The sequence below is a fragment of the Equus asinus genome, chromosome 4 (genome assembly GCF_041296235.1).
Source record: "Equus asinus isolate D_3611 breed Donkey chromosome 4, EquAss-T2T_v2, whole genome shotgun sequence".
In the NCBI taxonomy this organism is placed as follows: Eukaryota; Metazoa; Chordata; class Mammalia; order Perissodactyla; family Equidae; genus Equus; species Equus asinus.
The window spans coordinates 139,755,668-139,773,103 of NC_091793.1; the positions used below are offsets into that span (position 1 = coordinate 139,755,668).

A 17,436-nucleotide genomic window follows, 5' to 3' on the forward strand; every position below is an offset into this window, starting at 1 on the left:
TATAACATACGTGGAAGAAAGCCCCCGTTTTTCCTTATTAATAACAGCGTAATGACGTGGATGTGTAGTATGTCACAGCTTTGCTATTTTCTTGTACGTGTGTAATTTGTCTGATCTCAACAAAAACCCGTAAGATCAGCATTATTGTTAACTTAGACAAGTAACCTATCCTATCTGTCCCTCAGTTTTCTCAACTGTAAAATGGGATAACAATAGTATGGACCTCATCTGATTAAATGAGTGTATGTATCTATATATACACACATACATATACACTCAGAACCTGCCTGGTACAGGCTGCTACTGTTTTTACCCTCATCATCATCATCACCAATATTACATTTTTCCTTATTCCACTTTTACTGGTGAGGAAACTGGAGCCCAGAGAGGTTCAATAACTTGCCTACGCTCCGTGTCTTCCAGCTCCACATCCATGCCAAAGATGCCTCTTACATCAAACTCTTTATTGCAAACCACCCGAGGCTGCTTTTAGCCCATAGTTTGCTTCGTCCATTTACAGGTAAGTTCCTAATTCACAGTTTGTTTAGGAATACTGTAAAAAGAGGAGCTTGAAAGGAACATGCCATTACAGCACAAACCCTCCTCAAGGAATCAGACACCTCCTCCTGTGAGCAGCTCCATCTCTTCTCAAATGTGAGGTCTCTGATGAGTAGCCGTGGGAATAGAATGGGAGGAACAGGCCCTTAAAAGTGATATCAGGTTTACTCTTAAATCTTTAAAATCCAGACAGACATGTTTAATTAGTGCAGCTGTAGATAGGTTATTTGAACCCTTGGTCAACCATAGCAAGAATTGATTTTATTCCTCTTTTGAAAACTATTCTGTTTTTCTAAAGTGTATAGCAATTAGCAGTATGTCTATAGTTATTAGTAATGATCTGGAGAATGGCCCCCCCTTCACAGAGGAGTCAGGGGCCAAGCTGAGCAGATCAATTTAATACGACTCTTCTCTGTCGGAGAATTTGTCTCTCATGAAACCCACCCGCTAAAAGGGTGACATCAGATGCACTTCTCACTGCTGTGATCAGCTCTGTACTTGTGATCCCTTCACCAACATCATAGCCGAGGAACCACCTTCCCCGCTCCTCAAGTGTCTGTCTGACTTGAGTAAAAACAACCTGTGGGTTGTTACGTGGATGAGAGGTTGGAGAATAGGGTATGAAGTCAAGACTCTTTAGGTTATAATTGAAAGAAACTCATGTCAAACTGGCTTTTGCAAAGAAGATAATTTGTTGACTCATGCAACTGAAAGGTTCAGAGGAGTATCTACATAAAGACATGGCGGGATCTAGGGTCTCAGTGTCAAGAGTACTCTCTCTCACAGTTCTAGCTCCTCTCTTTTGAAGGAAAAGCAAGATGGCTCCCAGCAGCTCCAGCCTTATCCTCCCAGTAACCCCAGTACCAAAGAAGATGACTTTTTCCTGGTCTCTCTACCAGGATTAATTCTACTTAGCCCTGTGTGAGCCAACAACCTATCTTTGAGCCAACCAGGGGGATGAAATACATTGACCAGTCGTGCCTGGGTCATAGGAACACTTCTGGATGAGAGTAGGGGAGGCATAGTGACCCATGGAAAATCAGGATGCTCATTCCAAATGGAATAGTGGCTAATGGGTAGGAAGAAAAAGAAGGGACGTCAATTCTAGGGAGTGCTACGGGGATGTATCGGGATAACTGGAGAGATGTGATGCTCTTCCTGCCTCTCCATGAGCTCCCCTGAAATGGAGTAAAGCAGTGTTTCATGTACTCTGCCATTTCACTACAATCCAGCAAGAATTTCAGTACAAGAAAGATTGATCATAGACTTCCCCGAGGGGGAGTTATTAATGGAAATACCACCGTCTGGTAACCTTGTTTCCCGTTGGAGGGCTCCTCGGGCTGAGTTACAGGGAAACCCCTGCGTGTTGTCAGGTTTCACAACAACGTTAAGTGGGACTTCCTTTTCATATTTGCCACCTCATTTATTTTGTGTGTCCCCATGTTATTAGTTTTACTGCCCATTAATCATTATATATTACAAAATATAGTGAACTGTGCTTAAGAGGAGATGGCAGAGGGTCTGGCCATGACAGTCACAGCTTAGCCAGGCCAGTAGGAAGCTTAGGGGTGGCAGGCAGTGCCCCGTCCTACCCCTTCTTGGAGGCACAACTGTGAGCACCTCTTGCCTCCCAAGTGGACTAGAACTCTCTTCTTCAACCTTTCCCTCTGGTCAGGAAAAGATCAGGGGAACGTAGCTCTGTTCGCTGTGTAGAAAGACGTCTAACTAAAAGTCTTTTAAAAGAAATTGCTTTGCAAAAGCCTGAAGTTGAAATTGTGAAAAGGAAGAGAGTAAGAACAAGGCATTTTGTTAGCAGTGAGCTCCATTGCTGTATCACACAGCAGTCCTTCTTCACTTAATTTGTCCTATGTGTTTCTTCCATATCCTCTTTTCTCAAAATACCAATATTATCAAGCCATCCTTCTGGTGAAAAACTTTTAAACATTTCCAATTGCTTCTTGCTTTGAGTCTCACCTTGTTGGCAGCTTTTGAGGCCCTTCATCTCTCTCTTTATTCTCCATATGCACGCTTATTCCCCCAAATCCCCAGCACAATCATTTCCCTTACTGGTCACTCCATCCATCCTATGTTCCCGCCTCCTAGTAGACATGTCAGGACTTTTCCTCATGCTTTTCCCCTTTGTGGAGTGACTGTCCACCTCCTGCTTTTTCTACCTATGGTCGATCCATCTTCAAGGACAAGTCCCACATCACTCTTGAAGCCTTATCCAGTGACTCAGGGTCACAACATGCCTTCTTTTCTCTGGACTTCCCACAGTCTAAACGACTCCAGCCCTGAACTGTGCCAATGACCCCCAAAAGCCTGTGACCTTGTCTGGCTTGTCATTTTGTTAATGGTGGCATGGGTTGGTCTGAAGGAGTTGGCTGGTGAAAGAAACTAACCAGCTCTTTGCTTGTTGTCTCAGACATGGTTACTCTCATCAAGAGATTTTAGCATTCATTTTCTTCATGGAAAATGCCTCTGTAAGAAATAGGATTTTTTGGACTATTGAAAGAAGTGAAGGGTATGGAAGATGATTTGAAAAGTGATGAAAAGTCTTAAACAATGCAAACAAAAAAAGTAGTTTTGAAGGAAGAGTGAAAATTCAAAGCTTATGATGACCCAGGCCCAGAGTGTATGGATGTGGAAACAAATCCTTGGCATTCTGTTAGTTGTAGAGAATCCTCCTAACGCATGCAAACGTTTTTCGTGGAAGAAGACATGTGGCACAAATGAATGTTCACTGAATATTTACTGTGTGCCAGGCATCACATTCGAGCTTTGTATCAGATAATCCTCTACACACCCTGTGAGGAAGGTGCTATCATTCTCTCTATTTTCCAGATGAGGAAACTGAGGCACAGAGACGCAAGAGGCTCATATGTTAACACAGTTAGTACAGGGGTGGGCTGGGACTTGAATCCAAGCAGTCTGATGCCAGAACCTGTGCTTGCAGTCGCTATTGCTTTAAAGATTAAAGTCTTAGTGGATGCTGAAGAGGCAGTTAATTAGTGGAGTGAAGAGATAACATGATCCCCATTGGAAACATCACTCCAGAGAAAGCCAGGAGTCAAACATTTTTATTTTCTAAAATTTGGGGATCTGTATTGCCTGCAGGTGGATCCTTCACAAATGTTAAGGGACTACTCTTCCTTCTCTGGTGTTATCAACTGTGTGTCCATCTTTGCTCCACATATGGATTATAACATCTTGGAGGAAAGTAGTAGGTGCATCATCTTTTATTTCTGAGGCACCAAAGAAAGTGGGAGGAACTTAAGTCCCAGGCTGTCCAGACAAGGAAAGCCTCACATGGCATCTGAGTAGCTTTGCCAAGTCAATAGGCCAACGTCCCCTTGTCTGCAAACGCAGGGAATTTGAAAGAGGAGTTGGAGGAGAGTCAAGTGCAGTGGTTGTTCTGAGATTCGCAGATACATGAGATACAGTTCTGAGGCACTGCCTCTCAAGGTTGGTTCTCAAGTCATCAAGGAAAGGAAAGCCACAAAATACCACTGAAAATCCACTGAATTCACCTTAGAGAACTCAAAATTGTCTCCAACAGATAGCCATTTCTTCAGTCAAGCATCAGATGAAGTGTTCGGCTTGTATTTAAGGATAGGGACACATGGAAGATAAAAATCTTGAAACTTGAGAATCACACTCCCTATGATAAGATGCTCCTGGCTTGGACTGCGGTCAGAATGGCTGTTCTCGAAAAGACAGGAGAGAAGTGTTGGCGAGGATGTGGAGAAGAGGGGACCCTTGTGCACTGTTGGGGGGAATGTAAACTGGTGGAGCCGCTGTGGAAAACAGTGTGGAGGTTCCTCAAAAATTAAAAATGGAATACCACATGATCTAGCAATCCCATTTATGGGTGTATATCTGAAGCAAATCACTATTTCAAAGAGATATCTGCATTCCATGTTCATTGCAGCATTATTCACAATGGCCAAGACATGGAAACAGTCCAAATGCCCATCAATGGATGACTAGGTTCAAAAAATGTGCTATGCATTGGAGATTGGACTGGTGGTTACCATTGGGGAAGGGAGGAGGGGGGAGGGCAAAAGGGGTGATTAGGGTCACATGTGAGGGGATGCACTATAATTAGTGGGGAACATGATGTAATGTATCCAGAATTTGAAATATGATGTACATCCGAAAAAAATAAAAATTAAAAAAAAATGTGCTCTGTATACACCAGGGAGTATTATTTGGCCATAAAAAAGATAGAAATCCTGCCATTTGTGACAACATAGATGGTCATTGAGGGCATTATGCTAAGTTGAAATAAGTCAGACAGAGAAAGACAAATACTCTATGATTTTTCTTAGATGTGGAATCTGAAAAAGCCAAACTCATAGAAACAGAGAGTAGAATGGTGGTTGCCAGGGCCTGGGAGGTGGGGGAAATGGGGAGATGTTGGTCAAAGGGTGCGAACTCCCAGTTGTCAGATGAATAAGCTCCATGGGTCTAATGAAAGCTGCTAAGAGAGTAGGTCTTAAATATTCTCACCACACACAAAAAAATGGTACTTATGGGGGGAGACGGGGGTGTTAACTAACTTTATTGTGGTAATCGTTTCACTGTATGTGTATCAAATCGTCACATCACACACGTTACACTAACACAATGTTATATGTCAATTATACCTCAATAAAAAAATAATAAAATGTTCACCCAGGGTAAAAAAAAAAAAAAACGAAAGACGCAGAGACTCACAGGGAACAGTTCACTTCTCCAAACTCCTGCTTTCTCCTAGACACACACTCACTCAGGACAGTCTTACTGAGAAGGACGGTGAGTGAAACTGCTCTCATTACCTAAGTTGCTGTATCCCGCCCTTCCCCGCTCCTTCTCTGTGCCTCTCTCTGGACGTGAACAAACCCTTGAATTTGGGTAAGATCAGTTGTGTATGATGTGGCCTCATTTTGTACAGGAAAGATCTTTGTAAATTAGAAAGCAACAGGAAAATGTTAGTTACGTTACAGTTGTCTTCTGTTCTTCTTAGGACCAAGCACAGTCTAAGCCACAAAAAACGCTCAGTGAAAGCTCAATGTTAGCTGACTTGATTTTGGCTTGATATTTAACATTAGATCGAAACCTTACTTAAAGTGTCTCTAAAAGAGATTGTTGTTCACATTAACATGAAACTGAAAAACCTCACTTTCTATTAGTTCTGTAAATAAATCAGTAATTGGGAATTTGAAGGGTATTTTTTAATACAGGCAGGTATAAAAAGGGAGAAAATAGTAAAGCAAAAATTGTAGTAATAATGTTTGACCCTAAGAAATACAGGTACTCAGTTTATACAACATTATGTAAAGATATCTTCATATGGGTACCATCCAAGAAACTGGTGAGTTTGGCCTTTTAGTTATGCTAATGGCTTCTTAAGAAACTTATCAGAATTCTTTTCTTTTTTTTGAGGAAGTTTAGCCCTGAGCTAACTACTGCCAACCCTCCTCTTTGTGCTGAGGAAGACTGGCCCTGAGCTAACATCCACGCCCATCTTCCTCTACTTTATACGTGGGACGCCTACCACAGCATGGCTTTTGCCAAGTCGTGCCATGTCTGCAGCCGGGATCTGAACCCGAGAACCCCAGGCCGCCGAGAAATGGAACATGCGTACTTAACCGCTGCGCCACCAGGCTGGCCCCAGAATTCTTTATATTAGACTTTATTTTGAGAGTACTGTGGTATACAACCCACATAACACGTAAACCATTCAACACTCAAAAGCAGAAAAAAGATGTGTTGTGAAAGCAATCCACACACAGAGCGAATGGGAAAAGGAAAGGGGGAAATCACTTGAACAGTTGGTGTCCAGAGTGAGGAGCGTGTTACCCAGATGTCCAAGGAGGAGCTGGCGGACAGAGGCAGGTGCTCTTGGCAGCGGGTAAAAATAGGACTATTGAAAGTGCACACAGGGAGGTGGAAATGCCAGGAAAGGCTGAGGTTACAAAGAGAGAAGTTAAGCGAAAGGAATGACTAGTATAAAAAGAAAGACAAAACAGAGGGGAGTGAATAATTATAGGGAGGGCAGAAATTATTAAATCCTTGAAAGTGACACAAAAGAACCTAAGGGTTGTGTTAACAAGGAACAGGAAGCTGCCGTGCACTTTGAGGAGGCGAAGCAGTTGAGGGGTGTGACCCCCCTGTTCACCTCTCAGCTCTGGACCAAAGGGGCGCCGTGACTACCCGTGCTGACTCCGCCGTCTGTGCCTACAGCAAAGATGTCCTCAGTGCTTCTCGGGCTGAGGATGCCGAGATAACAGGACGACAAAGATGGCGGGTGGCATTTATTGATCCTGTTGCTCCTATTTCACGGGTAGAAAAGCTTGCCACTTTAATCAGTTTTTTTGACTCTCAAATGAGTCTTTTATTCCCTGTTAAATAATAAAAGTAGTGATTTTTTTCCTTTAAGTAGCCACATTTCCCTTCCAGAGACCGATGCTGTTTATCTAATTTTTAATTCATTGTTATCTTAAATGCCAGTTTTGGATTTTTGTTTGCTTGTTTGTTTTTAATCCGGTAGACCTTTCCTCTTAAAGCAGAGAGAGGGAAAACAAAAGATTAGACCAAACCGGTCTGTTGGGAATGGATGTGGCTGAGTTCTTCAGTGGCCTTAACAGAATCTGCTCAGAGATATGGTTATATATTTTTTAAAAAATAGTTTAGCCACTAAGTTGAACCACAGAGTCCATTTTCTTATCCACAAAATAGAGAATAAAAGTAAAAGAGAGAAAAGTGTCACGAGAATATTTTCGGGGTAATAAATTCACAATTCGTTAAATTTGTTGGACATAGTTTGAGTCCAGGAAATAAAACAAAATATGGCACAAGAGTTTGACTTTCAGCTTATAAAAGAAGGAATTTTTAGTGAAGAAAATTAAGCATATAGCAACCCTTCGCAAAGACGTGAGGACCCCTGGAGGGCCACGCCCAGCCCTGTGATCAAAGCGTTTGTTGTATTTATTCACCTAATCTTCCATTGTTTTCTGTAGATATTTTCACTTTAAAATAGACAATGTTTGGCGACAGAGTAGGAGAGATTGTGCAAATGTATGAATCTTAATGAGAAGTTTATTATTGAACATTTTGACATGAATTTCAGGAAATGATGAAAGACCCTGGGACGTACGAGACTTAAAGAGCTCTGGTCCTAGAACTTGGAAATTGCCAGTGAGAGGACTGAGGCCGAGTGACAGCAGGTAATGGAGAAGCCAGATTGCGCTATGCCCTCTGGTAACGAAAAGGACACGGGCACGGCGAGGGGCTTGGGATGCGATCGATATGTGGAATGCTGAGGTTGGCAAGAGGGTAATTAGGCCCACTGTGGACACAGCACAGATAACATAATTTGGGAAATTATACATTTGAATATTATGGGGAATTTTTTTCTAGGCTAATGGATTTGCATTGATATCTGTTAAACACATTAAGGCGTTTTGCCTCTAGGGAAACTCCTGAAAAAATCAAATAGACAAAATTTTCGGTAAGTGTAATCTAAAATAAAAAGACAAAGTGGGATATGTGGGAAAATAAAGTGGTGTTGTGACTTGGAATTTATAATCATTTTTCATTCAAAGGGTTTTAAGGCTATTAATTTTCCATCGCAACTCCCCAGGAAGCAAGTAAAGCATTTCTATTGCAGTTGCCCAAGTTCATTGCTCATGGCACAGGGGGGGGTCACACTGACAATGAAAGCAAGCTATCTTGACAAGTTCCCGGCCCTCTCAACTTTCCAGCTGTGAGCCCTGGATAGCACTGCAACCATTTGGACCCCCAATTTACTACTGGGCACAAGTCCTTTAGTTACGATGGAGGGGCCCTAACTTAATTAATTTTCACTAAGCGCCTTGAGGGCCATTAATGTTATTGAAATGTGCAAATTAATACATTATTTATTGTTAATTTATCATAAGTATTTGGTAATTATGAAGCTCTAGCTGGGAAAAGAACTTGCCATGTATCTGAAGGTGAATACCCTCCCCAAAATAATTCCTTATGTTTTAATAAGACTGCATTAGAAGCAATTTCATCAATAATGTAAGATCCAATTACTGGTCGTCTAGATTAAGGCATTATTCTTTTATTGGGAGATTTTAGTGCTAGAACGGGAAGTTTGAACATTGCCACTGAAATCTCAGACTAATGAAATGGCTGTAGCCTAAGGGGAGGGGCAGGCAAGACCACTGCTAGTCTTCCTGAGAGTGGCCTCTGTGTGTGATGAACAGACGGAGATATGCACCTTAGTTCAAAAGAAAAACTGTGAGGAGGTGTTTGGAAAAAAATCAGTTCAACTTTTGCATAAAAAAGGAAGATTAGTATCTCTTTATGAAGCCCTTCTCAGCTTTTTGCAAAAGAAGGACTTATTTAAGACTACATGATGGATTGAACCATGTGAAGTGTGCTAAGCATTCCCTTATTCAATTATTTAGAGGTAGCAAAAAAGCCAGTGCCAGCTATCATCACCAGCGCTTTACGAGCATGTACCATATGCCAGACATTCTTCCAGGCTTGTCTTATTCTCATATGACACATGAGGAAACGGAGGCACAGAGAGGTTAATAGCTCAAGCAATGAGTGGCAGAGTGAGGGGTGTGGGACGTTCCACAGCCTCTCCTCTTAATCACTCACCATTAACCACCATTCTCTGGACTTCTTTATTCTCCATCATCCTCATCACCTGCCTGTAAGGAGCTAACAGTAGTTCTCAGCCGTAGGGCAGGGGCAAAAATCGAAGACGGAGCAGTGATATTAAGGTCCTCATCCTCCAGGAAGGACTTTCTGTTTCACAGTGTATTAAAATGGGACTTTCTACCTAGAAGTTGGGGGCAGTGGTTTCTCAGGGTTTTAAGAAGCTGTTTAGTGGTCTCCCAGACGTCTCCCCCCAGCCGGCGGCTCTCTACTCCCTTCACGCCAGTTTCATGCCCACGGGAGCGATGGTGGCATAACTCCTTTAAATCTTGAGTCTTGGCGTGTGTGTCCATTCCCTTCATGACGCTGTGTTTTCGGGCGGTGGGGAGAAGTGGACGTGTCTGAGGATTGGTGGGATCGGAAGGCATGACCCTGAAATTTCCCTCTGCTCTGTGTGGGGAAGGCCTCCGGGACCAAGGGGAGCCAAGCCTTCCTTTGGGAACAGATGAATCTTCAAAAGTGCTATCACATCTTGAAATAAATTATTTCAGTGATGTTTCTTTATGAGGTCTTTATTTTAAGGGAAAATGTGATACATGGAACTTATTATACCACCGTGAAAGTAATTTTTATTATGTAAGATCCTTCTTTAAGCACCCTGGATAACAGTTGTATCATTTGTTTCAAGAAGTTTGTGTATGTCAAGTTCATGTTTCTGATGGAAAGATAAGTTTGTCTGGATCTTAGAGAATATGGTCACTGGACACAGAAGTGAAGGTTAAAAAGTGAAACCTGGCTACTCAAGTTCAGATTTGTCCCTTGGCATTTGCAACTAAGGTAAGCTGGCCTGGAAATCTTTGAACTCATTAGTTCTATAGATGCTCAAAATGAGACAAGCAAATGCTCAAATGTGGACGAAGTCCCTGCCCCGCCCCCCATGACTGATAGCATGTGGCATTCATAGATCACTCTCTCAGACAATTGCTTACAATCAGCCATGGCCAGTATCACATCAGCTACAGATGAAAATGGGAAGAGTCATCATCCTTTGGGATGACTGCAATGGGATAGACTGAGGTTTTAGTTTTGATTAATTACTTTATCCCTTCAAAGAGAACTCTACTTTTAGTGGGAGGCTAAAAAAAATATGATTTGTGTAAACGGGCTAAAAGTAGACAGTGAGTCTTCCTATTGTGAGAATTGCAGGATTTCCCGTGCAATGTCAACCTAGGCTGCAACTGGCAAGGGTAGGAGTAGGGGAGAGGGGTGGAATGAGACAATGTGTTGTACTCCTTACAGTCTTTACGTGGTAGGGTACTTTATTCTAAGTATTTTGTTGGAATTTAGTGCTGATACCTATCAATTGGCATAATAATTTGTCCTACAACCAGTAACCTTGACCTTCTGTCAGAAGCCCTCAGACACACAAAATGGGAATTGTTGTCAAGGTCCGTGTCAGAGTCCTCTCTCACTTGGAAATTCAATGCTCTGTAAGTCCTTGTAAGGACTTCCCTGAGTTTGTATTTTCCTCTCTAAGATGAGTCTCTCTTCCGCTGCTACATCCCTTTACTCCCCAGGAATAAATAGAACATTTTTCCCCAAGTCTGAAAACCCCTGCGTCCACATTCACAGCCTAAGACTCAAGCGCTCTTTTTGCCTTTGTTTTTACCACATACTACGTCTGGTAGAGCTGAGTTGTGATTTTGGCCAACATCATTTGGTGCTTCTGGTTTGTAGCTTCTATTGATATAAAGTGAACTAATTGCTGGCACTATTAATCCTGCAAAATGCATGAATCCTAAATGTTCAGTTTGCTTAGAATGAGTAAAAATGTATTTATTCCTTCTCATATATGGCTTCTTGCTGAGCCCTAGATGAGCTCCTTCAGATAACATGCTTCATGTCTGGGATGATTCACTCACTTTCATGTTCCCTGGAATTTATTGCTAAAAGTTGACATGAACACTTATAGTCTGGGCTCCAATATAATCTCCTGGATGGCAATTAATAAATAAAAGATGGTTACTATTGTTGACGTGGAAACTAAGCTTTCTCAGATAGTTTTCATCTTCATGTTTTCACCAAACTTCATGACAGACATCAGCAGGCATTGATGGTGTAAGATATTTTCTGTAAACTCCAAAGCTGTTACTGTTGCTTCAGTACCCCAAACCTCTCCGTTGCCTGTTGTTTCCTTGTCAGAAATGATCTTATTCAATTTCTGTTTCTTCAGCTTACCTTCTTTCCTGAGAATAGAAGCAATATGCCTCTTTCTGGCTTTAGTATTAACATATTCTCATTGTCTATGACTTGCAGGTAGCACCTGAAATTTGTCCCTGAAATTTCTTGCAATATTTTTTTTTTACTTTGTCGCATCTCCGTTGCGTTTACTGGAGATACACTGTCACCTATAAAATGCAATGTCTATTGTCATCATGCATATTGTTCAAAGTACAAAATTGCCTCCTGTAAGTTAATGATGAAACTATAAAACAACACCCAATTTTTGTAGTTTGCCTGCTTGACGAGGCTCGAGACTAATCTAGACAAGTGCTCTTATTTTGGAGATGAGGAATCTGTAGCCACTTTGAGTAGCTTGCCCACATTCAAGTGGAGGGCAGAGGCCAAGTACACCTTCAACCAGTACAGCACAGAAAAGCCGGAGGTAGGCTGCCTGAGGACAGTTCCCAGTTCTGACGCGTATTAAGTGTGTAACTTTAGACCACTCTGTGCCTCAGGTTCCTCATTTGTGAAATGGGGCTGTCAATAGTGGCAGAGGCACAACTGTAAGATTATAGTGAGTTAATATAGCTGAGGCACTTACAACAGGACAAAGTGTGCCAGGCATTGTTAGCTATTAGCATTTTTGTCATTATTCTATTTTTCACATATTCTGAACATATGGACTGGTGTGTATTGTTATTTCAGTTTGCGTGCATACGTGCATTACACCCTCTATGTACTTCTTCTGTGTTCCTTGCATTACCTAATACTGTGTTGGCAGCTACTGGGAGTGTCCGTGGCAGTGGCAGTTAGTAGGAGCGAAAATAGCGAGGGCAGTAAGAAAGAGCGCTGTGCATTCAGCCTTACTGTGTGCTGGCCACTGAAGTGGGCACTTTACCTGCATAAGCCTCAACATGTGCTCAATCCTTGTGTATTGAAAAGCTTCGAAGTAGTTTATTTCCAGAAAAACAAGTATAGCCTTTTCATGGCAATAATCTCCTTCGTAACTGGAGAGGATCCTGAACTTTGGCCCTGGTGGAAAAGAGCCCTGACAGAATTCCTTCTGTCTTTAAAATGCCCCTCATGCTGCTGCTATTTATATAGCCTAATCCTGTTACAGACAACCGGGAGCCTGGCCGTGGGTGGGAACGGAGGTCAGGGCAGAGGTGACAGGAGGCAGGTACAGGGCGAGACAAACAGTGCAAGTGAAAAATATTATATGTCAGAACACAAGTTGTTAAAATTCACTTAGGTGTCACTTTTTTTCTTTTTGGACTTTTATGTCATATGGAATGTTGCCCCTTTTCTAGATACTCAAATGGAAATACATTTGGAATGATAAGCATCGACACAGAAAAGTAGTTTTCTTTCTTGCCTTTCTTTCTTTATCTATTGACTAAATAAATTGCATTAACCATACGTTAATAACCACTAGAGTAAGGGAGAGTGTTTAATCACAAAAATTACAATCATTTCGGTGTTCTTTGGTTTCCATGTATAGTATGTTACTTAATATCCATAAGAACAGTGGTGGAAACAATAAAAGCTACAATGTACAGTATTGCTTGGGGTGGGAACTGTGGGAGAAGCACACGGTTAGTCAGGTGCTCTGTGTGTGTGTGCGTGTGCATGTCTACACACATGCATATTCATTTCTACATATGATGTATATTATCATTTTAAATATTACCACAACTTTATGGAAAAGGAAACTAAGGCTCAAAGAAATCAACCCACTTGCTCAAAATCACAAAAAGTGGCAAAGTTGGGGTTTAATGCCAAGTCCAACCCTCCTAATGCCCCCTTTTTGAAGGTGCACAAGCAGAAATATTTTGGAACAACAGAGCTTTCCGCTATACCACTTTGCCTCGTTAGAGGAAGGTCACCTTTGCCCTTTCTTTTCCAGAATCTCCGAGCAAAGATTTCGGTCCGACTCTGGGTTTGAAGAAGTCCAGTTCCTTGGAGAGCCTGCAGACGGCGGTGGCTGAGGTCAGGAAGAACGAGCTGCCGTTCCACAGGCCCCGGCCGCACATGGTTCGTGGCCGCGGCTGCAACGAGAGCTTCCGAGCGGCCATTGACAAATCCTACGACGGGCCCGAGGAGTCGGAAGCTGGTAGGGCAGTGTGCTTCCTTAAACGGTCCCTTCATCTCATTGTTGTCTGCGAATCATAGGCAAGAATGTGTGCTTAACCACAGAGAAAAATGATTTGAGGGTCACAATTATATTTTTGATATTAAAAGTAATTCATTTTCCTGATATGTTTTGCCCTTTGGCTTAATGAACACAGAATTGGATAATGCAATACGTAATTTATTTTACAGTGCAAATGCTAAAGAAGTGTTCTCCATCACTTTCCTACGAGGACCCACTGTCATTCACCCCTGGGGAGGCGCACTTAGTTTGCACTCCTTACATTCTTGTTGGACTCGTTGGAAGCAGCGTAGAGCTGAGGACTGATGGCCTTTGTTGGGCAAGAGCACTGGGTTATATTTGTACTCAAAGACCTTGCCTCGAAATCAGCTCCCCAGTTAGTCTTCCCACACATGGGTGTTCACAGCAGCGAGTGCCTTCCCACGTATCAGACCTTTCATACTTTCAGCTGCACAACCATCGTCCCCACTCCCAACGTCACACCTTGCTTGAAGTCACCAGATTTAGGTTGTTGTCTCTTCAAAGGGTACCAGTAGCCACATGGCAGGATAGGACGCCAGAGTGCTTCTCTCCATCCCTCTGCATTTTACATCTTAACTCTTCTCTAGATACCAGCACTCGGTGCCTCTGACCATGTGCATCAATTTTCTCTCTGTGCAGATGGTCTGTCTGATAAGAGCTCTCACTCCGGCCAAGGAGCTGTGAATTGTGACTCTGCTCCTCAGGGCCACTCTGAGATAGAGGACGTGGAAAATAAAGCCAGGAAGGTCAAGAAGCCCAAAGAGAAGGAGAAGAAGAAAGAAAAGGGCAAACTGAAAGTCAAGGAGAAAAAGCAGAAAGAGGACAGTGAAGATCCAGACAGGAAGATGAAGAGGAAGGGACTGGGCGCCATGCTGAGGTAGGGACCTTCTGCGAAGGACCTTCTGGTTTGTTTTGTTGTTTCTCCTGGTGAAATCCCCCGTTTGTGTGCACTCAGAAAACAATGCAAGCTTTCGCTCGCCTTCAGCTACGTGCGTGCACGTCTAAGCTGTGAGTGTGATTTTCCTTTTCCGCAGAGGCAGAAGGAGCCGTCTTGGGTGGCTCCTGAAGCTCGTGGTGGTGACAGGGAGCTGTCGCAAATCTGTTGTCAAAGAAAGGCGAACGCTTGGTGGAGGCGTGGGCAGTGCCCGCAGCCCTGGGTACCAGAGCGTTGTGTGGGTACAGGAAATGCTCCTCCATCAGCACAGGGGCCACAAGAGGCGAGAGAGTCCTAAGTGGTACCTCTAAAACACCCCCTCTGAGTTAGAGAAGACGGTGGAGGCGGACCACCCCCAGCCCGTGATTCTAGGCATGTGTGTGGCCAGGCCTGTGGGTGCAGGAGCCGTCACCGACAGGCTCTGTGGTGCAGTGGAGATGTCACTGCTGCTGGAGTCAGAGGCCCCAGTCTGAATCCATGGCCCTCCGCACACCAGCTCCTGGCCTTCTCTTATGGGGCTTCACTTCCCTGAGCCTGACTTTCCTCAGTTTCCAGATGAGGCCAGCCTTCCTGCTCCCTCATCACCAGACAGGGGGACGGGTTTCACACCCACTCCATCCATTGACTGGGCGTGGCTCCTCGGCACAATCCGGAAACAACTTTATTTCTTCTCCTACAGCTGCCTTCAAATGTGCTCTGTTGATGCTGTCAAGGTGTCCACAATTTGATGATCTCAGTCCTCCAGCAGATGGCTTTCTGGTCACTTTGTCAGGGTCTAAAACGTCCCCTCAAATGTTAATCAACACTTTCCTCCTCCCCACCCCTCAGACCTCAACTCCCAGGAGAGCCCTGGGTGTGCTGGCAGGAATCCACCTTCTGCTTCTCAGGCTCTGGAACCGGGGGGAAGGAGGGGTGTTATTACACAGGATGGAGTTTTAAGTCACTGGCTGTATCCGGCATGACCTGGCCGTCAGGGGCCCTTTGTGAACCACTTTCGTGGGGTTTCAAGGGACTCCTTACTGCACCAATCACTGATGCGGGAGAGTCATCCTCCCACTGACTTCCGGAGACCTCTGACCTTAGCCTCTGACCTCAGAAAGCACAGCGCTGGAGTCTCCGTGCTCCAGCTGGTAGGCTTCTTGGACGTGTCTGTTTGAGATGGCCTTAGCCTAATGTCCTCAACAGCATCTACGTGGCTCACTAGAATGACTGATCCCTCGTCCCTCCAAATGACACTGTTCCCTTTCCTCCTCAGCCTGCCGTGGCGATGCCCTAACTGGCCCGGCATATCCAGGGTTCTCCAGGGTGGTCAACCACCAGCTTCGCACCTCCCCAGCTCTAGGGCGATATGCCAAAGTCTCCCAAGAACACTCATGTGCAAGGGGAAGGGAGAGGGTCAGTAAATGTCTGCAAGTCGCCAAGCAGACGGGTGGGAAGTGAGTGACAGTCTCGTTTCATACAAGCGCCTTCAGATTCTCTGAGGGGTTTTCTTGTGGCCTTCTCACTTACTTGGTTGGCGGCGGGAGGGGGAAGCACCCTTTTCCAGTACTTTCTTTACTCCTATAATTTCCCATCACAGAAAATCTCTCAATCTCTACTCTTCTCTTCCATGGGCTGAAGGTGAGGGGTGGGAGGTGACAGTTGATGGGCCAGTTTGGCCACCTCTTATCAGACCCTAAGGAGATAGCTCTCTTAAGAATGCTGGGTGGTGGTTGTCATCAGTTTTGGATCTTCAACTGAAATTTCAGACAGAAATGGAAAGTTCTATTCCATATCTGTTATTCATATATATATTCATATTCCTATATGTAATATATGTATTTTTCTATATATAATATTTAGTGTATTTATATATTTATATATAATATATAAATATTTATATATAATATATAATGTGTTTATATATCATATATAATATAAATAAATATATATATATTTGTAATAATATAAAAGGACCTTGAAACTGCACAGTGACACTTAGGGGACATAAATAATGCTGACACCAGTAGACAAATCTCTCGATGGATGTTGGTTTGTTTTTCTTGGTGGTTTCTCTGGACTCTGTCTTTCCATTTGGCATTTTGAATGTTCAACTTGCCCTTTTTCCAGGTGATTATTATGATTGCCAGGGCCACGAGGTAAGCATCCTGATAATAGTGACACCTGCAGTATATTTAGGGGGACTCACCTTGAAGTTACAGAGTTAAGAAGTTAAAAGAGCATGTGGACTTCTGAGTTCAATCCTGGCTCCTCCACTTTCTATCTAGGTGATAGTGGGCAAGGGCACATCTTTGTGCCTCGGTTTCCTCATCTGAAAAATGGGAATAATAATAGAATCTACCATTATTATGAGAATTATTTTTGTTTATTACACGTAATATGCTTAGAACAGTGCCTGGCAAGTAGTAAACATTCGATAAATGTTACTTATTGTGGTAAGCAGAGTAATGGCCCCCTAAAGATGTCCATGTCCCAACCCCTGGTACCTGCGAGTGTTGTGTTGCACGGCAAAGAAGACCTAAGGTTGCTCATCAGCTGACCTTAAGATAAGGTACCTATCCTGGATTTTCCCCAGTGGGCCCAGTGTAATGACAAAGGGCCTTAACAGTGGAAGAGGACAATGTGACTGTGGAAGAAATGTACAGAGAGATGCAATTCAGTAGGTCCCCCTTATCTGCGGTTTGGTCTCCATGGTTTCAGTTCACCTCGAACCACAGTTTGAAATTATTAAATGGAACATTCCAGAAATAAACAATTCATAAGTTTTATATTGCGTGTCATTCTGAGTAGCCTGATGAAATCTCGGGCCGTCCTGCTCCATCCCTTACAGGACGTGACTCATCTCCCTCTCCGCAGGTCCACGCTGTGTGTGCCACTGCCTGTTAGTCTCTTAGTGGCCACCTAGGTA

General features: G+C 43.4%; 1 protein-coding gene across 8 annotated transcripts in view; it reads left to right on the forward strand.

Moving 5' to 3' along the window:
- The window catches only part of PARD3B (par-3 family cell polarity regulator beta), a 908,373-nt gene that overhangs the window by 626,129 nt on the left and 264,808 nt on the right, over window positions 1-17,436 (forward strand). For all 8 annotated transcript variants that reach the window (XM_014836393.3, XM_070508440.1, XM_014836394.3 and 5 more), the window contains 2 exons: window positions 13,328-13,534; window positions 14,234-14,471. In XM_014836393.3, coding sequence (XP_014691879.3) covers window positions 13,328-13,534; window positions 14,234-14,471 — 445 coding nt within the window. The remainder of the gene's footprint in view (window positions 1-13,327; window positions 13,535-14,233; window positions 14,472-17,436) is intronic.